The sequence below is a fragment of the Pleurodeles waltl genome, chromosome 1_1 (genome assembly GCF_031143425.1).
Source record: "Pleurodeles waltl isolate 20211129_DDA chromosome 1_1, aPleWal1.hap1.20221129, whole genome shotgun sequence".
Lineage (NCBI taxonomy): Eukaryota > Metazoa > Chordata > Amphibia > Caudata > Salamandridae > Pleurodeles > Pleurodeles waltl.
This window is the reverse complement of record NC_090436.1, coordinates 411,915,589-411,938,168: the sequence shown is the minus strand read 5'-3', so window position 1 is coordinate 411,938,168 and position 22,580 is coordinate 411,915,589. Positions and strand designations below refer to the sequence as shown.

The 22,580-nt window shown below is 47.8% G+C and overlaps 1 protein-coding gene across 2 annotated transcripts in view; it reads left to right on the top strand.

The window, feature by feature from the left end:
• ANKRD31 (ankyrin repeat domain 31) overlaps window positions 1–22,580 on the top strand; it is a 654,832-nt gene that overhangs the window by 576,000 nt on the left and 56,252 nt on the right. For both annotated transcript variants that reach the window (XM_069218867.1, XM_069218858.1), the window contains one exon: window positions 1,943–2,058. In XM_069218867.1, coding sequence (XP_069074968.1) covers window positions 1,943–2,058 — 116 coding nt within the window. The remainder of the gene's footprint in view (window positions 1–1,942; window positions 2,059–22,580) is intronic.

The following is a 22,580-nucleotide window of genomic DNA, read 5'->3' as shown; positions in this document are numbered from 1 at the left end:
GATTCCTAAATTTTTCTTGTGCAGGCAGAAGACAGTCAGTCGTCAGAAGATGCACAACCTCGAAACAATTGCAGTTGCTGGCAGGAGCTATAGATACAATGGTGCAGAAGTCGTCTTTGCTTCTTTGTTGCAGTTTCTAGAGTTCTTGGAGGGTCCAGATGCAGTTTCTTCGGCAAGAAGGTGAAGTAAAGGATGCAGAGGATTCCTGCTGGAGTCTTACAATCCGAATCTGAAGAACCACCCAAGAGAGAGACCCTAAATAGCCCTGAAAGGGGGATTGGTCAGTTACTTAGATACGCACCTATCAGGGGAGGGCTCTGACATCCCCTGCTGGCACTGGCCACTCAGATGTTTCCAGAGTGCCTTGCCAACTTGGAATCCAAGATGGCAAAACCCAGGGACACTCTGGAGGAGCTCTGAGCACCAGCCCTGGGGTGGTGATGGACAGGGGAGTGGTCACTCCCCTTTCCTTTGTCCATTTTCGTGCCAGAGCAGGGGTACCTGAACCGGTGTAGACTGGATTATGCAAGGAAGGCACCATCTGTACCCTTCAAAGCATTTCCAGAGGCTCTGGGAGGCTACCCCTCCCATGCCTGTAACACCTATTTCCAAAGGGAGAGGGTGTAACACCTTTCTCCCAAAGGAAGTTCTTTGTTATGCCTTCCTGGGCCCGACCTGCTTGAGCAACAGGAGGGCAGAAACCTGTCTTTGAGGTGGCAGCAGCTAGGGCTGCCTGGAAAACCTCAGAAGGCTGTAATGGCAGTACTGGGGGTCCTCTAAGGACCCCCCACATTGCATGGAATCATAAAACCAATGCTTGCAAAAGCCTTGGGGTATGATTCCAACATGTTTGATACCAAACATGACCATATTCGGAGTTACCATTGTGAAGCTATACATAGGTAGTGACCTGTGTCCAGTGCATCCATAAAATGGCGCCCGCACTCACGAAGTCCAGGGAAATGGTCCTGGACGACGTGGGGGCACCTCTGCTAGTGCAGGAGTGCCCTCACACACAAGTACTCTGGACCTAGCCTTCAGGTTTGGAAGGCCTGACATATAGTTGACTTATAAGTGACCTGATGCAGTGTAAATGCAGTGAAAGGGTGCATGCTCCATTTCACACAGGCTGCAATGGCAGTCCTGTAGAAGCCTTTGCATGGGCTCCCTGTGGGTGTCAAAAGAAATGCTGCATCACAAGGGGATCCCCTGGAACCCCAGTGCCCTGGGTACTTAGGTACCATATACTAGGGACTTAGAAGGGGGCACCAGTATGCCAATTATTAGTGGAATACTGTGTTAACAGTATCCAACAAACCACTTTAGGGGGAGAGAGCATAATTACTGGGATCCTGGTTAGCAGGATCCCAGTAGACACAGTCAAACACACTGACAAGCAGGTGAAAAATGGGTGTAACCATGCTAGAAAGAGGCTGCTTTCCTACACACTGCTAATCACCCTATATATATATATATATATTTATATTTGCGAGTCCCAAACAGATCACAAATTGCGAGTCGCAACACAAAAGGTCGTACATCTGGCCCTAAATGATGCCACTGCTCGTGCACAGTGTTGTCACATACAGGGAAACCAGTCTCTTTCAGTAAACAGTAAAAAAAAACATTGGCAAGGCCAAGAGTGTAGTAGACGGCATAGCTATTGGTCTTGCCAATGTTTGCTAAGCTGTCTTCTCCTGTCCTTAATAATAAGAAAAAGACATGCAGCGGCAGAATTTATCACAAATCATTTTCCCTACCCTGTTTGCTTGCAGTTGTGTTGCACACCGTTTCGGATGGTCCTGGAGTAGGCTTGCTAAGTGGAACATTTTTATCTCCATGTTTAAAAATGTAGGTTTTACAGAGAAGTAAAAATAATAATTGTTAGGTATTAGCCGGAGTTGCATTCGTCTTAACATTCATGGAGTTTGTTTATTTACAGAGAAGGAAACGAAAATACTGAGTTGGTACACAACTCGTTACATCTTTGTACAGAGGATATCGACACCCAGTCTATGACGTGGTTGAGAAGAAGCAGAAGAAAAACAAAATCAACCAGTAAGATACATTTTTTTTACATTCATGTAAAGGTCTTGTGAATAAAAGCAAGTTAAGTACTCCAATCTACACATTGTGATTGGGAAGCTCCAGTATTGCTTGAACAAGTGTCCAGATCAGAACTTAAAAAGCTTGTCTCTGTTTGAAGAAAAATGTAAATATTGTAAACTCTTGTTGATAGGTGATTAGCTACCCTAGTACACGGGCAGATGCAGCATAAGTATTCATCCGGAAATTAGTTCGCTTCCCTTGTTGCTGATTTCCAGCAGACCCCCCAGATACATTCTCTGCCAGAATATTGGACCACCATTAGGGAGAGTGCCAGTAGTGCAAGCAATAGTTGTGTCTTTTGTGTAGCGAAAATATTTCTTCAATTAGACAGTCAGAATATGTACTTCGAAAAGTGAAAGCTTCCAAGTCACACCAAAAGAGTGACTCTGGGAGGGGTTTATGGGGCCAACTTTTAAACAATGTATTAAAGTCTGTTTGTAGAACAGGAAAACTCAAGACTTAGTTAGAATATGTAATAATAAAGAGCTATAAAAAAAAAGTAACTACAGTTACTATTGCCCGCATTCCCTGTTGGATGCCTTCGTTAAGGTCTTGGGGACATACTACTAGTGAGGTTGGAGGAATGGGTCAAGGAACATCAGATCCTGGCAGCCACTCATTATGGGTTTTGGACGGGTATTGGCACTGTAGAACAGTGATTAAATCTGTCTCCATTGATTGGCACATACTCAATCACAAAAAGCGTTGCCTATATTTCACCCTCATGGACCTGTCAAGCACTTTTGAGTATGTACAACGTAGTAAGCTGTGCCCTTTATGGAAAATAATGAGGGTGGATGTGGACTTTCTAAACTTGCTTATAGACTACCACTGGGGCTACTACAAGGCTGTGGTATGAAATAAATGGGTAGTGTTCTGAGGGGCATGAGGCAGGAATATGTGCTTGCGCTCACACATCACCATTTATATTAACAACTTACAGAGGATGTTGGTGGAGAGGTACAGTGACATGCCCCAAATTTAGTATTACCGTGTCATTTACGATGTGGTCCTAATGGCTCCCCATCTGTAAGCTCTACAAATGTTACTCAATACATTTGTGTCATATATGAGAGATCTGTACGTAAACGTTACATTTTAAAGAGACTTCTAGATACAGACTCATTACCTTTACATATTTCTCAGGAGTTAGACTGGACCCTGAAAATCTTGAGCAGTCCCTGTGCGTGCCAGTAGGTGGCATTGACTAGCTCCGTAATGGTGACATACGCGCCGGAAGTGACATGCACTCTGCCTACATAGGTGCCACCCCACTGAGCTGACAAGACTTCTTTTCTTTCCATGCCATAACCGCAGATCCAGAGAGAGTTACCTCGCCTATGTTTTGGACTATTTTTTTACTTTCTGTTGTTGAATTTCTTTTGAGCGTAACTCACAGTGTACTGTAGGGATGTCCATTAGACAGCCTGTGGGGATTAAACGCTTTGTATCCTGTCACAAGCAGTTGTCTGTGACAGACCCCCACTTGGTTTGCCTCTGGTTTCCGGAGCCAGGCCACGACTCCAATGCCTGCCCTGACTGTCAAACGATGAGGCGGTTCAGGAGTGCTCCCTGAAGCTTCTGGTCATCTGATGCCAGATGACACCTCTACAGGTTCTGGTCACGAGGACCTGAGATGACCTTGGCCTACTCATTGAGCCATTCAGTCTGTCATTGTTGTGTTCCAAGTCATGGTCAGGTAAGTACTATAAGAAATCCAAGAAGTTCAGGAACTCGAAGCACTCTTTGACTTCTCCTCACTGGTTTAAGTCTTTGGACAAGGCACGGAAACAACCCCACACATCTAAGCCCTGCTTTCATATGCCATATTTGGAGCCTAAGTCTGGGTGCGCTCCACGCCTCCCAACATTTCCCGAGCCAGAGTGACCCCTCCCCCCAGTGCAACTGATTGAATTTGGAGGCCATGCATCACATAGTTTGGCAGGCCAATCCCTCTGGAGCTCCTATGGGCCCCAAGGGGTCAGCAGGTGCCCTAACTGCATTCCCACCAGAGGGTTTACCCTCTGCACCAGTCAGGGCCTTTAGATCCCTTTCTAGATCAGAATCGGCTCCTATTACAAGGCTGCAAACTTCCCCAGAGCCCATTCCAATGGTGCTGTTCCTGGCGCTATCACCCCTGTGGTTTTATTCTTCTCCTATATGGAGCCGTACCGTCATCACGAGCTCCGGCACCTACTGGAACACGACCCTCCAACAGGTCCTATGGGGAATATGATTATGACAGATCTGAGGATCCTTATAGTTATTCTGACTTCTTGGAAGAGTCCGAAGATAATTGGTAGGGGAGTCTGCCAGATGCCAGTAGTCTAGACACCTCTCTAGACAATGTCCTAGTTTCTCCTCTTAGAGGAAAGGGCTTCATTTGTCATGATGATGAGGTGGCGGCTGAGGTCCTGGACATTGCGCTGCCCTCATTGGCAGTCAAGACAATTGACTTAATAGAGGTACTTCAACTGGAAGTAGCTCCCACAGAACCTTTTTTCCTCTAATGAAGCCCTCATAGATGTCCTGCTGGGGGCGTGGGCCAAGCCTGGCACAGGGGCTCATTTGCACAGGACTATTGCCCGCCGCCACCGCTCTTCTCATGGGTACACAGGTTTCCTCACCCAGCACCGAGCCCCAGAGGGTCTAGTTGTCCAGGCCTCCACGTCCAAAATCAACCCTGGCGCATCCCTACCACACCACTAGATAGTGATTCCAAGAGGCTGGACTCTTTCTGTGAGAAGACATTCTCTTTCACCAGCATTGCACTGCAGTTAGTGAACACCATGTGTATGTGTGTGGGACTTGGTTGCACAAGGGCTGCCCATGGTCTAGAATGCCCAGCTCAGTACTATCCCAGCTTATTGCCAATGGCAGGGATATAGAAAACTTTACTACATACTGCTGACTTACTAGGCAAAGTGATAGCTTTCTCGTGGCACTCCATCGTCATGCCTGGCTACGGTCTACTGGCTTTTGGGGGAATGTCAAGGCATCCCTCATGGACATACTGTTAAATGGCACTCACCTTTTTGGTGAGAAGGCAGTTTCAGTGCTTGAGTGTTTTGAAGGACAGCAGGGCCACCGCCCAGTCGCTGGGACTCTTTACGGCCCCATTCCAGACCCACTTTGCCTTTCACCCCTTAAGTGAATATTGTAGAGGCTGACAACTGCTGCCATTCCAGCCCAGCCACCATAGCCAACAGGCTCTCTAGTTCCCACAAGCATGTTCTCTGTACCTAGCTAGTCTTTTTTGTGTGTGTGTTGCTGCTGCTGTGTGGAAATTAAAAGGAATACATTTTGGATGGATTTATCTTGAGTTGGTGAAAAGCCATCCATGGCTGAATCTCTCTGAGAGTGAGTGTGAGAGCTGTTAATGTCTTCTGCCGGAATTATAGCTAGGTTTAGCTGCTGTCATCCATGTTACTATGGACAGGAATGTTGGATTAGTTCAGGGTGGCTATTAAGGGACTCCAGTTAAATGCTGAAGAGTGTAGGGCACAGAATGCAGCCTTGAGGACTACCTGTTAAAGAGGTCCTGGATCAGAGACCATGTTTGCTAAGTTTCTTTGCTTCATGCTGTTTCCTAGAAAAGATTCAAGTCATTTTAGAATTGTGCTTTTTATTCCCATCCTCTCCTTATGGATATAAAGTAGGGACGTATTATTTACAGTGTTGAATGCTGTACGTAGGTGAAGGATTAGAAGAAAATATGCTTCCTCTGTATCCTTGATAGGAAGTGTATTATCCAGTATTTGAAGCATGGCCAAGTTGGAAACATGGCCTGTGTTGCAAACAGTTCTATAGAGTGATAGATGTCTAGTAGTTTGATTTCTTCTATGAAGGATTTCATATGCTTTGCTATTCAGATTTTCAGCATCATCACAAAACAGACATCCACGTGAAACTTATTTTCAATCAATTTAAATATTTTAGCAGAAAAATCTTGCTACTGGTTAACTCGTACAAAACATTCTTAAATGAAGACAAAAATTATCTGTCTAGAATCTTTCAAAAAAGCTCAGCTGAATCCAGTACCAACACGTGTGAAAAACGTGTTTTTAATGTTTTGGAAGCTACATCAGCATATAACGGTGAATCATTTTTATAATCATACTTCATGAAAATAAACAGAGTGATTGTTGCAAAATGGGATTCCCTAAGTGAGAAAAGAGGCACCACACCATAAGCAATAAAGAACTTGCTTTAGTTGTGTAATCGTTGGTGGATCTCACACAGACAGCCTCCTATTGAGTTATGAAGTATGTTTGCCTATACATTGATTGATAATTCAAAACATAATCTAAGAGGTCTTGTCAGGAACTTGTCTACGAAGGGGAAGATTGAGATGTGGATGATATTGATAGACATTTTCCGCTAACCGTGAGCCTTGCGTGTGCCAAGGCTTTTTGGCCGAATCCAGCAATGCAAACCAGACTGCAATCATCCTTCCGGCGTAGGACATCTTCTGCACCAACCAGGAACCTGCATCTGTCTTCTTGGGTGCATAATTGACTTTGTCTTCTCACCGGTGGTTCTTCTTTTGCACCTTCATCTGGGTTAGCAGGGGCTCCGGTTCTCTCTGAACTCTTCAGTGCTTCTTGGAGTTGGTCCCCTTCTTCCATAGGTCTTCAGGTCCAGGAATCCTTCATTGGTGTCTTGCAGTCTCTTCTGGTTCCTGCATAATCTTCTATCACAACTTCTTGTGTGCTTCAGGAAACCTACTGTGATTTACTCCTGTTTTCCTGGGCTCTGGGGTGGGTTCTATTACTTACCTTTGGTGTTTTCTTACACCCCCAGTGCCCCTCTACACACTACACTTGCCTAGGTGGGATACCGACTTTCGCATTCCACTATTTTGGTATATGGTTTGTGTTCCCCCTAGACCCATTGCAACCTATTGTGATTTTCACTATTTGCACGGTTTTCTAACTGTTTATTTACCTGTTTTTTTATTCTAGTGTATATGTTGTGTATATTACTTACCTCCTAAGGGAGTATCGTCTCTAAGGTATTTTTGGCATTTGTGTCACCAAAATAAAGTACCTTAATTTTTGGAACAATGTGTGTGCGTACTGTTTGACTACAGTGATATTGCAAGAGCTTTGCCTGTCTCCTAGATCAGCCATGGCTACTCAGCTACAGCTACCCCTAGACAGCCTGGCTGCTAGACACTGACTACATTTCACAAATAAGGGATAACTGGACCTGGCATAAGGTGTAAGTACCTATGGTACCCACTGCAAACCAGGCCAGCCTCCTACAGTTTCTATGACATTGCATTTTATGAGATTGCATTTTCTAGGTTAGACCTGTTGGTATACTTGAAGTCTCTGACTCAAACCTTTGTTCTTTTTGTTTGGCCCCAGTTGTTCTTTTGTCATCTTGGAGGTAGAAAGGTATTTGGAGATTGTCAAACCAGTCTGTTGAGGTGGGGTGTTCCAAAACTACTAGATCTTCTTTTCATTATTATCAAAATGTCAATGATAAGACCTTCAAATGAGATTGGGAAGAACATAATTGCCAAAGCTTTTACTGATGAGGAGCGGTGCCAGTTGGGATGTAGCTGGATCATTGGCGTCTGCCCATTGTAGATTGAAGTCTCTGAGGAAGATGTGTGTGGTAGAGTAGTTTTTCTCCACTTTTAATTCAATTTGTTGTTTCACGAATAGATGATTGTGCACTGGTGAATGGTAAATGATGTGAATAGTGTGTAAGCTAGTACAAAGCATATTTGGTCTGTCCATATCAATAAACAGATATTGGAGGATGGTCATTAGGGACATTTTTAAATTTGATTGAGGACATGTATATGACCAATAAGCCCCCTCTCACCCTCCATAATCTGTCTAAGACAGAGCTCCTGTAGTTCGAAGGCATGAGGAGGCCGAGGGATAGATAGGATGTTTCTGTCCAGGAGAGAAAGTCCAGGTGCTTTGAGACAATCTCATATGCGATTTAGAGGCTGTTTAGTAGCAGACCTGCACTTATTCGATAGGCATCTAAGAAAGCATATTTTAGTTATGCTAACTTGGCCAATTGGATTTGAGTCAACTTGGTTGATGTTCTTCCATTTACTGTCTTGGTATTTGTTTTCAAAGTATGTGTTCTTTTTCAAGAAATGGTCGGATCTTGGAAGAGGCCTCAGATGGTTTGGGGGAATCCAATGAAAGATGCAACCTTATATGTTATATGAGGATTATTGGGAAGATGATCAGTTCTTTGACTTCTTCCTTTCTCTTTTCTAGTAGGGTAATGGGCAGAGTGTAGGTGCATGAGTGACTTGACATGTCAGTCTAGAAAGAACAAGGATTCTGTAAGAAACTGGGTTGTTAATTGACTGGGGTGTGAACCTTGGTGAAGCAGCAACCACTAATCTAGTCAGGGTAAGGCACAAGCAAGCCCCAAATTAACCTGTGCTCATCCTCTGGTAGCCTGGCACAGAGCAGTCTGCCTTAACCTGAAGACAGGTTGTAAAGTATTTGTGCAACTCGTCAAACAGTAAAATACTGAAACACCACCCAACAAGGATCCCACACCAGGTTAATTTAGTGTAATAAATAAAAAAAGACCAAAACAACAACAATCCAATAAATAGAACTTGAGTTATGATTTTTAAAGAATAAACTGTAAAACAGCACTTGGAAGGAAGGAGTGCCAACTGGGAATATTTTGTTGCGTCTGACCAGGACAAAGTCAAAAGTTTAGGGCGATGGAGCAGGGGTCGGCAACAGGGACCCAGTTAGGCCAGCTGAACTAAAGTACCTTAAATCCTGGTTACGTAGGTTCGAAACAAAGAGGTGCCATGCTGCCGGGGTGATGCATCGGTTCTGTGATCCAGTTAAGCTGTGGTGGAAGATCCTGATGTGTCGACGTTGAGGATCATGTTGATGGGGCTTGTGAAGTGAAGACCAGTGTTGAGGATGCGTGGCGCAGTTGAGACTATGGGGGTCATTACAACCCTGGCGGACGGTGTTAAAGGTGCGGTAATACCGCAAACAGGCCGGCGGACAAAAAAAGAGAATTAAGACCATGGCGGAAACCGCCAATAAAGACAGCCACTTTAACACTCCGCCCGCCACGGCGGTACAGACAAGCAGTGCGTGGTCACCGCAACAGACAGGCGGAAGGCAATGTACCGCCCACAGTATCACAACCCGTCAATCCGCCACCTTTTCCGGGGCGGATTCACCGTGGATAAAAACACAGCGGAAACAGCTTTTGCAATGGGAAAACGCTCACCTTAACACATCCCACGAGGAAGGAGGCCACCATGGAGCCGGAATTACAAATCCTCCCTGCCCTTGTCTTCCTACTCATCTACGAGCACTAGCGCCGCGGGCGGCGAAGACAACAGTGAGTACTGCACCTACGACATAGGGGAGGGGAGAGGCAAAAGTCAGGGGGACACACACGCAACACTCCCATCCCCTCCCCCACCCTCGCACATTACAACATACACACCAATGCATTTGCAAACATCACAGTAACAACCCACAACCCCCCCAGAAGAATGCAAAGACAAAACTAAATCAGTTCAAACATTGTAATGTATCAAAATACATGTATCAAATATATACAGATATATATCAACACATTCAAAAGTATATACATTACGAGAAGTAGTGCAGATATGCACATATCAATGTCCATGCACCACTGGGCCAAAAATGCATGGGCGAGGCCCACACAAGATACCTGTCCACAAACGGAGAGAACACTGCAGGGGCATCAGAGAGAAATACAACAGGCCCCTCAGGGGGAAGGGAAGGGGGGGCACCTCAGCCGGATTACAGCACCACGCCACATCCACGACGGGGCTCCATGCCCATTGATGTATCCTGGGGAGTGCAAAGCCACAGTCTCTCAAGTCTCTACAGTGGGTGGGTTGCCCACTGCATTATCCTGGGTAGTGCAAAGCCACAGTCTCTCAAGTCTCTCCAGTGGGTGGGTTGCCCACTGCCATATCCTGGGGAGTGCAAAGCCACAGTCTCTCAAGTCTCTCCAGTGGGTTGGTTGCCCACTGCATTATCCTGGGGAGTGCAAAGCCACAGTCTCTCAAGTCTCTCCAGTGGGTGGGTTGCCCACTGCCATATACTGGGGAGTGCAAAGCCACAGTCTCTCAAGTCTCTCCAGTGGGTGGGTTGCCCACTGCCATATCCTGGGGAGTGCAAAGCCACAGTCTCTCAAGTCTCTCCAGTGGTTTGGTTGCCCACTGCATTATCCTGGGGAGTGCAAAGCCACAGTCTCTCAAGTCTCTCCAGTGGGTGGGTTGCCCACTGCCATATCCTGGGGAGTGCAAAGCCACAGTCTCTCAAGTCTCTCCAGTGGGTGGGTTGCCCACTGCATTATCCTGGGGAGTGCAAAGCCACAGTCTCTCAAGTGGATAACAGTCTCCACTGGTTCTGGAGGGGGACTGGTGCCCAGAGTGCTTCATCCTGTTAATGACAGACGGAGTGGATGGATCTCTCCACTGGTTCTGGAGGGGGAATGGTGCCTAGACTGGATTAGGCTCCCCGTGACAGTTCCTGTCCCGTCACTGTCCCAGCTGTACATGGGATAACGATGCTTGATGTGGCGGTGTTTTCCTTCTGCAGCGGTGCTCTGCCCTGTTCAGCGGTACTTTGCCATGGCGGTCTCAGGCCTGTTCAGCGGTGCTTGCCCTGTTCAGCTGTGCTTTGCCATGGCGGTCTCTGACCTGTTCAGCGGTGCTTGCCCTGTTCAGCGGTGCTTTGCCATGGTGGTCTCTGACCTGTTCAGCGGTGCTTGCCCTGTTCAGCGGTGCTTTGCCATGGCGGTCTCTGACCTGTGCATTGGTGTGTGGCATGACGGTCCCTCATTGCTCAGCTGGGCTGTGGCTGCCGGGGCCCTCCTGGGCACTGACTCCGGCGGTGGTCTCCTGACCAGTGACGATACTTGTGCCCTCCTGGGCACTGACTCCGGCGGTGGACTCCTGACCAGTGACGATACTTGTGCCCTCCTGGGCACTGACTCCGGCGGTGGTCTCCTGACCAGTGAAGATACTCGCCCTCCTGGGCACTGACTCTGGCGGTGGACTCCTGACCAGTGACAATACTTCTGCCCTCCTGGGCACTGACTCCGGTGGTGGTCTCCTGACCAGTGACGATACTTCTGCCCTCCTGGGCACTGACTCCGGCGGTGGTCTCCTGACCAGTGACGATACTTGTGCCCTCCTGGGCACTGACTCCGGCGGTGGACTCCTGACCAATGACGATACTTGTGCCCTCCTGGGCACTGACTCCGGCAGTGGTCTCCTGACCAGTGACGACGGTTCTGGCGGTGGTGTCCCGGCTGCCGGGGAGGATGCCGCCCTTCTCCGCCGTGCTGCTCACATCAGGCTGTGGAGACTTCTTCTGGCCCTTCACCACCTTTGGAGGAGTCACAGCTGACTCTGCAATCCCCCTGGGACCCTTGTGAGTAGTTTTGCCTCCAGGAGTCTTCACCCGGTCCCGTCGGCCGCTTTCCAACTTGAGATGCTTTACAGGGGGTGGACTGGCAGTGCCTTGGCTCCGTGTCACACTGCCTGCCCGGGTGGCCGGTGCACTCCACACACCTGTAACACGCACCACTGGTACTGGAGTCTTTTTGGCTGAGGCGCTACTACGGGACTGATGAATTGGAGGGGTGGGGGCAAAGAGGTCAACGTTGCAGAGGGACAGTTTCTGACGAACACTGGGATGGGTAGCTGGAGGGGGTCTGGGAGTGGAGGAAGAGGAGGTGGTTGTAGGAGGTGTCACTTTAGGTGTTTTGGGTGCAGGTGCAGGTACTGGAGGCTGTCGTGAGGTGGATGGATGTTGGGTGTGTGGGTGCCCGCGTTTGTGTACTTTGGGAGGGGGCGTCACAGACACACTGGGAGAGGACACAGGGGATGTGTAAATGGGAGTGGGGGTGGTGAGTGCAGGTGAGCGGGGTATGGTGCTGGGTGTTCTAGTGCGAGTCCTAGTGCCTGTAGATGTAGTGCATGCAGGTGAGAGTGTAGACGATACTGGGAGGGAGGAGGGAGACGACGAGGAGGGGGACACAGTGGAGGCAGTGGATGTTGCTGTGTCTGCATGTGTGTGATGCTTGTGTGAGTGCCTGTGGGTTGTGTGGTGCCTATGTTTGCCTGAGCTACTTTTGGGTGTTGAGGTGTATGCATGCTTGTCTGATGGTGTGCTTGGGACAGGCTGGGGTACAGGGGATTGGGTCTGGGTGGAGGAAGTTGGAAGGGGGAGGCTAGAGACAGGGACAATGGCTGCCATCAGTGCTGAGGCCAGAGATTGCAGGGTTCGATGATGGGCAGCCTGACCAGAATGAATGCCCTCCAGGAATGCATTAGTGTGTCCCAACTCCCTTTCTACACCCTGGATGGCATTCACAATGGTAGACTGCCCAACAGTGAGTGACCTGAGGAGGTCAATGGCCTCCTCACTGAGGGCAGCAGGGGTGACTGGGGCAGGGTCTGAGGTGCCTGGGGCGAAGGTGATACCCACCCTCCTGGGTGAGCGGGCACGGGGCGAACGCTGATGGGCTGCTGGGAGGGCGGTGCTGGTAGGGGAGATGGCGGCTGTACCTGTTGAAGTGGGGGGCACAGATGGTGCCACCACCACAGGGGAGCTCCAATCGGCGGACGAGTCCGTGTCGCTGGTTGGTGATCCGGTGACCGACGTGTAGCTCCCCTCGCCCTCCGTCCCACTGGTGCATTCTGAGTCCGTGGTGTGGCCCTCCATGGCCATGTGGGATGCAGCTCCCTCGTGCCCCGGTGCCACTGTACCTCCGCCTGATGATGCTGATGCACACAAGAACAGGGAGAGCACAAAAAGGGGGAGGGGACAACAGAAGAAAGACAGGTTGAGTGCATGACTTACCGCTACCGTTGGCGGACAATACAGACACAGCAGCCCCCTGCACTACGCCGTGCTCTTGGCCTCTACAGATGCTATTCCTGGGGTATGGCCTACATGGCTATGGTGGACATCTGCACACATGGATGCCACAGGGGCATGTATACCTGTACTTGGCCCACTACTGAGGTGGGGTGCAGTGCCACATGCCCTGCATTACGGAGGGGCCTAGCCTACGTATTTCTGCCTGGCCTAAGTACACCCAAAGCCCTCCTCCCCCACCCAGACCCCTCAACTGCACGCCAAGTCCCCAGAATGAGAGTGTACTCACCCCCTTGTGTCTGCTGTGATGCCCTCAAGAGCCCATCCAACTAAGGGTATGCCACCGCCAGGATCCGGAACATCAGGGGGGGTCATGGTGCGACGGGCACCCCTCCCACATTGGGAGGCCATCCCCAGCTGAGCCTCCGCCGTCTTCTTGCTCCAGCGGCGAATGTCCTCCCATCTTTTCCGGCAGTGGGTGCCTCGTCTCTGGTGGACCCCCAGGGTCTGGACTTCCTTGCGAATGGCACGCCAAATGTCCTTCTTCTGGTGGGCGCTGACCTACATGTCATGCACAGGGGAAGAAGAGAAGTCATTACCAACTGCACTGTCGATGTGAGTGGCCCCCATCCCTACCCTTGCCATGTGGCACATGCATTCACACTCCTTCATGTTCCCTGAACTCTGCCCCCTTCCCACTTACAACCAGCCCTCTCCACCCAGGCATAGCCCATACAACGTGCTCCCTGTGTACTTACCTGTTGGTCTGGAGGACCGTAGAGTAGCGTGTACTGGGGGAGGACCCCGTCTACTAGCTTCTCCAACTCCTGAGCAGTGAAGGCAGGGGCCCTTTCCCCAGACGCAGCAGCCATTATCTCTTCCAGACCGAGGTCACAGCAGCACTTGCAGTGTAGGTCCTCTCCTGTCGAAGATCAGGTATCGAGTGATTGAACAGATAGAAAATGGCGGTCACGTCCGCGGCGGTCACGTCCGCGGCGGTGCGTATCATCACCGCCGGCGCACTTCGTCATTGGCTCCTGGGACCCATAGGGTCCAATGTTAACCAATGCAGCATTGCGCCGCGGTCTACGAGCGCCTACCTCGACGGTGTACAACGCCAGCGCAGATACCTCACATTCCCATTGTCCCAGTTTAGAGGTCAGGCAGCCGCCATTTCAGGGGCCCACATGGCTTCATTTACTACTGCGTCACACATAGCTAGGCCTACACTCAACACACATACAGGAAGAGTTTTGTGTTTGGTGTAGTGTTCTGTGTATCTGTGGGTACATACCTGGGAATTTGTTGACTCTGTGGTCGCTGTTGTCCTTCCTAGGCACCGTCAGCTGGGACATTTGAGAAGATGGCGGAATCCTCCGGTGTACCGACCGCTGGTGGACCTGTTGACAATGGAGGAGCGACATTTAATCATCACCTACAGGTTTGACCGTGCCACTATCCAGGAACTATGTACCCAGTTGGAGCCAGACCTGGTGTCACCAATCCGCCATCCCACTGGAATCCCCCCTGACGTGCAGGTGCTGTCAGTGCTCCATTTCCTTGCTAGTGGGTCTTTTCAGACAACAGTGGCCATGGCATCAGGGATGTCCCAGCCTATGTTTTCCAGCGTGTTGTCCAGAGTGTTGGCTGCCCTGCTGAAACACGTAAGGAGATACATCGTTTTCCCTGAGGTGGAGGATTTGCCCACAGTGAAAGGTGACTTCTATGCCCTTGGACATATCCCCAACATTATAGGTGCTATTGATGGGACCCATGTAGCTCTGGTCCCCCACCACAGGAGTGAACAGGTGTACGGGAACCGGAAGAGTTATCATTCGATGAATGTACAGATGGTATGTTTGGCAGACCAGTACAATTTTGCAGGTAAATGCTATGTTCCCTGGCTCAGTGCATGACGCCTACATCCTGCGGAATAGCAGCATCCCTTATATGATGGGTCAACTCCAGAGGCACCGTGTGTGGCTATTAGGGGACTCTGGTTACCCCAACCTTTCCTGGCTATTGACCCCAGTGAGGAATCCCAGGACCAGGGCAGAGGAACGCTACAATGAGGCCCATGGGCGGACTAGGAGGGTGATCGAACGCACCTTTGGCCTCCTGAAGGCCAGGTTCAGGTGCCTCCATATGATAGGTGGTTCCCTATTCTACTCACCGAAGAAGGTGTGCCAGATCATCATCGCCTGCTCGATGCTTCACAATCTTGCTTTGCGACGCCAGGTGCCTTTTCTGCAGGAGGATGGTCCAGATGGCGGTGTTGTGGCAGCTGTGGAGCCTGTGGACAGTGATGAGGAGGAAGCTGAGGAAGAAGACATAGACAACAGGGAGTCAGCCATACAGCAATATTTCCAGTGACACACAGGTGAGAACAATTTTCTTTTTAACATTACATTCACTTTCACACTTCTACCTCTATCCTGTCTGTTATTTAATAGCAGTATTTGGTCACTGAGTTGTACCTTTCCATTACGGTTTCACAGGTGTGGTTACCAATGTGTGTCATCTGCTTGCATCCTTCAAGGACTTGTGATGTGTGACATAGGTATGTTGGCTTTACAATTGAGAAGGCATTTTGACACTGTCATTGATAATACAAATTGACCAAATCATTTTGTGCAACTTTAGAGGCTAAAATTACAACTTTGATTACCGAGAAGCTTGATTGTTTTTTTAATGATGTAACTAGGCTTTTATCTAGTTTCTCTAAACCTGGCCCACTTAGCTCGGGAATTCTCCCTGGCCCCGAATCAGTTTATTTACCTACTCCTCCCCCTACATTGGCACCCCAAGGAGCCGGTAACTATTTGTCTGATCTACAAGTTGTCCCTGGCCAAGGAACCCTTGTGGATAACCCTGCATTATGTCCAGCAAGGAAGGCTCACTCCTCTAGGTTGCAAGACAATGGCTCCAACTTATTCACTAATCATGCAGACTTTTTACATTTACCTCCGGACTGTAATCCGTACGTTTTGGTTCTTTCTAACGTTCCTCCTTTGGAGTGCCGCAAACTAGAAGATACCCACTCTTTAATTAGGAAAGCCGGCCACTGGTTGAATTCTAAATTTAAACCAAATTCTTCAGGCTTCCGTAATGATAAGATTCTTATGGCCCGAAGGGTGAAGAGGGTTGGCTTCTCAAAGGAATTGAAGGAGGGCGATTATGTTGTTTTAAACTTTGCCAATCCTCAGTCAGTAGATTATTTTTTGACTAAATCGGCCTATTGTAATATGTTAAATAACAAGATTCAAATCCATTCCCTGCACCATTTTTATGACCCTGTGCTTTTACCAAATCTTCCTATTACTAATTTAAGCATGCACAGCCAAGAGCCAGATAGGTCTCCCTTACAGGTCAACGTTCCAACTAGCAATAGATTCTCGACTCTTAGTCATTTTGATGAGAATGATTGACTATCGGTGACCCACCACTGTTCTTCCAATTTAGAGAGACGGATGGTTGGGACCGTCCAAACCAAGCGTATCAGGGGCACAGGAATGTGTATTACAGATTTACAAACTCATCTAAATACCAAAGTCTCATCATTATGTTCTGCATTTAGACCACTAACCCTGCTCAGTTGGAATGTAGCAGGGTTGCGATCTAAAATTAACAATTCGGACTGGAAGAGTTTCATTTCTTCTTATGATATAATTTGTCTACAGGAAACTTGGTCTAAAGATATGTTTTTCTTGAATGGCTTTACTTCTTTTTGTCAGCCGGCACGGACTTCTCACATGGGGAGAGCTAGTGGTGGCCTTTTAGTACTTGTTTCTGTAAATCTTCCGCTTTTAAATGTGTCCCTAATTTGGTCTTCCCCTTATTTTATGGTTGTTCTCGTCTCTATAAGCGGGCAAAAGGATATTCTAATTTTAAACTTTTATAATAATATCCCTCGGGGCTTCCTTATGACCCATCTGGAAGAGGTAATGGATTTTATAGATTCCTCACATGCTTTACAGTTTAGTGATTTAACTATTTTCTGGGTGGGTGATTTTAATATTCCCTTATGCTGTAAAGAACACACGGACTTGTGTGCCTTCCCTGTTGAGGGCAGAGAGTCACCAATTCATTTTAATCATACCTCTGAAGGAGATGCCTTAAATTCTTTTATTTGTAAATTTGATCTGGTTCACGTTACAGAGAAATTGGCCCCTGATGCCCGTAATACGCCCACTTACACAGGGAATTTGAAGGGGAGTACCATTGATTTTATACTTATCAGCTCTTCTGATTTTTATCTAATTAGAAATTTTAAGATTACGCCTCATTGTGCAAGTGATCACAACCCTCTTAGTATTACACTGGACCTAAAAGTAAATCAGGCACCCATGAACAAAAATTCGTGTGCTGCTACAGTTTATAATTTAAATAGTGGCATTCGTTTAAAATGGGATAAAATTGACCCTAAAAAGTTTAACCAAGAAATTGTAAGAAGTAGGTCTGATACGATTTATATGTGTTTGTCTCAGCAACTAGACTCTGACTGTATTGTGCGAGAATTCGAATCCTTAAGTAGTGATATTTCACGCGCCCTGGTGATGGACAGGCCCGGGAAGGGGCCGGTGGTCCATAGATGGTTTGATTCTGCGTGTTCTTTAGCCCATAAAAAACTTAAAGAAGCTCTTAAAGCAGTTCCTCCCGCACGTCAATTAGTAAAATTAGCGAGGACTGACTATAAGGTTGCCCTTGATAAACGGAAATCCGAAATTAGGTCCAGGGCTTGGAGCGATCTTTTGGCCGCATCTGAATTTAAGGACACCTCCAAATTCTGGAAAGTGATAAATCACCCTTACTTTTCTGATAAGAACTCTTTGGCCAATGAATGTTTTATTACTGAGGATGTCTGGATAAATCATTTTAGGAAAGTTTTCTGCTCTGAAACCTATGAGAATTCGCATGTGGCAGTTACTCCTGCTACACATTTTACTCCAGATTTTAACTTTAAGGCCCTAAATATTATTTTTGATCTCCATGAGGTCAAAGGTGCCATTGATAGATCAAGGCAGGGAAAGGCCCCTGGCCCCGATGGGGTTCCTGTCGACCTTTTTAAATCAGAAATTGAGCTCTGGGGCCCTTTGGTTACAAATGTGTTGAACAACGTGGTAACTAGTAATGTGCCCTCTTCATGGAAATCGGCTATTATTGTTCCCATCTTTAAAAAAGGTAATAGACAAGACCCCTCTTGTTACAGACCAATCTCCCTTATTGATTCAACGGCAAAGATTTTAGGTAGTGTGATCTTGTCCCGTTTAGAAGATTGGGTAACAGATGCCCAGATTTGATCTCCCATCCAATTTGGTTTTAGACCCGGTGTGGGCACAGTTGAGCAAGTTTTAAACTTACAATTGATACTTAATAAATATGTGTCTGTTAAGAAAGAGTCCATCCATATGGCTTTTATCGATCTAACCAGTGCCTTTGATTTGGTTAACAGATCAAAGTTATGGCAAATCCTAGAAGTTCTAGGGTGTGACCCGGCTCTATTGGAGCTTATTAAACGTCTACATACAGACCTAACGGTTTCTGTTCAGGTCGGCTCATTTGGGCAGAGAACCCCTCCTATTCCGTCAACCAGGGGCGTAAGGCAAGGATGTATTTTAGCCCCTTTTCTTTTCTTGATCTATATAAATGGGCTCTATGATTTTTTGGTTAAACAAGCAAAGGATGTACCGAAGATGGGCCAAAGATTACTTCCAGTTTTATTATATGCGGATGATGCAGTTTTAATTGCTCGTACTGCAAATGGCTTACAGGGCTTATTGGACATATTTTATGAGTTTATGTCGAGCCTCGATTTGAAGATCAATTACCCCAAGACTTTTGTCATGACCTGTGGCCCACGTAACACAAAATCCAAACAATTTACTATGGGAGGGCATTCTCTTATTAAGGTCAAAGATTTTTGTTACCTAGGCATGTATTTGAGTTCCTCTCTGTCCTGGAAGACTCATATTAATTTTAAGCTCCAACAGCTGATAAGGAACACCGAAGCGATCTTTCGCTTCTCTAATAAATTAGGCCATAGACCCCCTGCACAGATGAAAACTCTGTATAATTCTAAGTGTACCGCAGCTGTGCTCTACGGAGCAGGCGTTTGGGGCTGTGTAAAGGTACCATCTCTCCAGAGGGTCGAAAATAAATTTTTGCGAAGATTACTGTTGGTTCCAAAATGTACTGCAAATATCATCTGCCACGAAGAACTTGGTCAGTGTTTTTTGGAGGATAGGGTTTTTTTGGCGCCATTATTGCTTTGGATTAGATGTTGGCTAAACCCAATGGCAAAATTGGTCCAAGATTGTATTTCTGAATGCTTACAATTGGAAAATTCAAATAGGATCCCCTGGCTTATGTTTCTACGAAACTCTTTTGAGAATTTAGGTCTTAGATATATGTTTGATGAACCTCACCTATTAACTATAAATTCTAGGTCCGTTCTGAAGGCTACTTACTCCGAGTACATATCAGACCTGAGATTTTGCAGTTCTCTGAAATTAAAATCCTTTGATTCCTATTCTCAGGTTGTGACAGCCCCATGCCTTGAACCTTATCTGACCTGGTTTTCCAGTTTTAAGATACTTTCTTTTTTAACACTTTTTAGACTTAATTTAATTCATTTTAAAGTAGCGTTTCCTGAACCATGTTTTTGGAAAAGGGATTTACCTCTTTGTCCCTGTGATTCTAGATCAACCCAGAGTACTTTGCACTTTTTTCTCTTTTGCCCTTTTTATGCTGCTCCTAGAGGGGTTTGCATTTTACCCACTTTACGTTTTGTTAGACCCATCCATTACAAGGAAGCTTTAATATATTTTCAGAGATTGCCAGATAGGCAAATTTGTCACTTTGTATTAGATTTTGTTACAGCTTCTTTAAGCATTAGGAAAAGGCTCATTTCATTTTAAATGTATATGTATGTATAGTTTAATATTGTAAGTTAATTTTTGTATTCTGTTATTGTGATTTTTCTTATGTTATGAGTTTTATTTGTTTATTTTATGGGATTTTAGACCGGATGTTTACGTAATGTTTTAGATATGGTACTATTTTATTCTTCTATCTATTTACTGTAACGTAATTATTGTGTGGTATTTGTGTTTTTGTCTGTACTTTTATGGCATTTGCCGAATAAAGTTTTGTGACTGACTGACTGACCAAATCACAGACTGACTCCAGATTGTTTTGTGCTTCAAGGGTGTTCATTTAAGTGCTCAAAAATGGAGGGGGGGTTGGAAAATGGTGATGGGGGACGGTGGAGGAATGTCCAGGGCAGAGTCCAGTCTGTTGGTCACACAGGTGCACTGCCCATATGGGCATAGGAAGTGGAGCTGGGGCAGTTTAAGTATGGACAGGGTAACAAAGTGGGACAGTGGGAGGACAATCAGGGTGGTCTCATTTCCTGGCGGGGGTCTTGCCATCTTGCTCTGTCCTGTTCCTGGATCTCAGGGACCGCTTGTGTGGTGGTTGTCCGTCTGCAGGGGGTGGGGTGCTGGTGTGGTGGTCCTGTGGCGGGGCGTCCTGTCCACTAGCGCCGGCGGAGGTGGTGGGCAGTTCATCGTCCAGGCTAGTGTCAGGGGCCCCTTGGAGTGCCACGGTGTCCCTCATGGCTTTTTTGTATGTCCTTCAGCACCCCTACGATGGTGCCCAGGGCGGAGCTGATGGTCCTGAGCTCCTCCCTGAACCCCAAATACTGCTCCTCCTGCAGGCGCTGGGTCTCGTGAAACTTGGCCAGGACCGTCGCCATCGTCTCCTGGGAGTGGTGGTATGCTCCCATGATGGAGGAGAGGGCCTCGTGGAGAGTGGGTTCCCTTGGCCTGTCCGCCCCCTGTCGCACAGCAGCCCTCCCAGTTCCCCTGTGTTCCTGTGCCTCCGTCCCCTGGACCGTGTGCCCACTACCACTGCCCCCAGGTCCCTGTTGTTGTTGGGGTGGTGGGTTATCCTGGGTTCCCTGTAGTGGTGGACACACCGCTGATTGACGTGTCCTGGGTACGGAGGTATGGGCCCGCTGGGTGGGTGCTGTGCTGGTGTTACCAGAGGGTGGAAGGTCAGTGTTGGGCTGTGCCTGTGCAAGGGGAACCGACTGTCCCGAGGCCCACGATGGTCTGGGCTGGTCATCAGGATCCAGTAGGGCAGAGCTGCTGTCGTCACTGTGGGCCTCTTCTGTGGGTGGAGTGGAGATGTCTGTACCCTCCTGTGTGGTGACGTTCCTTAGTGGTCCTGCAGGGATATAAGAGCATGATTATTGCATCTGTGTGTGTAATGGTGTGCAATGGGTGGCTGTTTGTGTACCCCAGTGCAAGCATTCCTATGTGTGGGTTTGTGTGATGATGGTTAGGGGGTTGTTATGGGTATGTGCAGTGAGCATGCTTTGGTGAGGGGTGACCATGCTTAGTTGTGTCCTGCAGGGCTTGGTGTTGGGATATGTGGTTTGTGTTATTAGTACATATGTGAGGAGTTGGAGTGATAGGGGAGGGGGATGAGGGTGGGGGTGTGTGATGGCATGCAGGTAGGGTGGGGGATATGATAGTTAAGATTTGACTTACCAGTGTCCATTCCTCCACCGACTCCTCCGAGGCCCTCTGGATGCATGATGGTCAAGATTTGCTCCTCCTATGTTGTTAGTTGTGGGGGAGGAGGTGGGGGTCTGCTGTACCGCTATGTTGTGCCTGGAGACCACTGAACGCACCTTCCCCCGTAGGTCGTTCCTTCTGATGTCCTCCCGATTTCTTGGATGCTGTCCCACTGCGTTGACCCTGTCGACTATTCTGCGCCATAGCTCCATCTTCCTGGCTATGGATGTGTGCTGCACCTGTGAGCCAAATAGCTGTGGCTCTACCCGTAGGATTTCCTCCACCATGACCCTGAGCTCCTCCTCGGAAAACCGGGGGTGTCTTTGGCGTGACATGGGGTGGTTTGGGTGATGTGTGGGGTGGTGTCAGTGTTGTGTGTGGTAATGTGTAGTGGTGTGTGGTGTATTGTGAGTGTAATGTTGTATGGGTGATGGTGTTGTGTGCCTCTGTGTGGTGGGGTTCTCAGTTGCTGTGCTCTCTGTCTCCCTGGCCTTCGGTCGTGACTTGTGGTCGTAGGGGTTTGTGGGTGATGTGGGGGGGTGTTTTATATTGTAATGGGTGTGTGGGAGTGGTGTGTGTAGGTGTATCAGGTGTGTGTATTTTGAATTGTCCAATGTGGCGGTGTTTTGGAGATATGTGTGTATTTTGAGAGCGGCGGTGTATACCGCCAATGGAATACCACGTTTGAAAGTCCGCCGCGTGGATTCGAGTGTCGTGATAGCATGGGCGTGTTTCTGTTGGCGTGCCGGTGGAGGATTTGTTTTCGCCAGTTTTACACTGACCTTTGGTGTGGCGGAGTTGTGTGGGTGTCTGAGTTTCGGCGGATTCCGCGATGTGTGTCATAATAGCTGTGGCGGAATTCCGCGGCGGCGTGTTGGCGGTCTTTTGCACGGCGGTAAGCGCCTTTTACTGCCAATGTTGTAATGACCCCCTATGTGTTAGTTCAGACCCATGTGTAGGAAAGTACCATCTTGCCTGGTATGTTACCCCCATTTTTTCT